General features: G+C 53.7%; 1 protein-coding gene across 1 annotated transcript; it reads left to right on the top strand.

Moving 5' to 3' along the window:
• Nucleotides 1–125: 125 nt before the first annotated feature.
• Nucleotides 126–524, top strand: EMH_0094670 (uncharacterized protein; the record flags this gene model as incomplete). Its single annotated transcript, XM_013502119.1, has 1 exon — nucleotides 126–524. The coding sequence occupies one exon, from the start codon at nucleotides 126–128 to the stop codon at nucleotides 522–524; it is 399 nt and encodes a 132-aa protein (XP_013357573.1).
• Nucleotides 525–637: the final 113 nt, after the last annotated feature.

A 637-nucleotide genomic window follows, 5' to 3' on the forward strand; every position in this document is an offset into this window, starting at 1 on the left:
CATTCTGCGTTTTCTTTGCTCTCAATCTCACCGTGCAGATTCACGGGCGCTTTCAGCAGAGCAAAGTAACAGTTGCAGCTCTCAAAACATTCGCAGCAGACAGCAGCAACACAGCAATCCCGCGCATGCAGCGACCGGCTGGTCTGTATGAGGCGGGCCGCAGCGAGTACAACGCTTCCTTTTTCCCCGTTCAGCAGCAAGGAAGCCAGAGAGAAGGGGGGGCATTCAGTAGCGCTGCTGGAGCCACACAAAACGCAGAGAGGTTTGCTGCTGATCAGCAACAAGCAGCAGCAGGGGCACCATCAATGTATGCTCAAGGAGAAGATGGCCCCGTACAGCAACAGTCTCCCCCGTATTTCTACTGGCGAGATTTCTTCTTCTGGACAGAACTCAGCAGAGAGTGTTTCTTAGACGGAGAGATTCAACTTTCTAGTTTGTGGGTGGTGCTGCATGCAGCAGCATTGCTCGGTGGCCGGGGCTTCCTCAAGTCTCGCGCTGCTGTACACGTTGCTGCTGCGGACTGAAGAGGAGCAGACAACAGCGCAGCAACTGCAACAAACACCTCAGAAAACACTCTGCCAACATAGACAGAGGAAACATGCATGCATGCGTGCATGCATGCACACACGGAGTTTCT

Source organism: Eimeria mitis, genomic scaffold, assembly GCF_000499745.2.
Source record: "Eimeria mitis Houghton genomic scaffold, Emh_scaff8334, whole genome shotgun sequence".
Classification (NCBI taxonomy): domain Eukaryota; phylum Apicomplexa; class Conoidasida; order Eucoccidiorida; family Eimeriidae; genus Eimeria; species Eimeria mitis.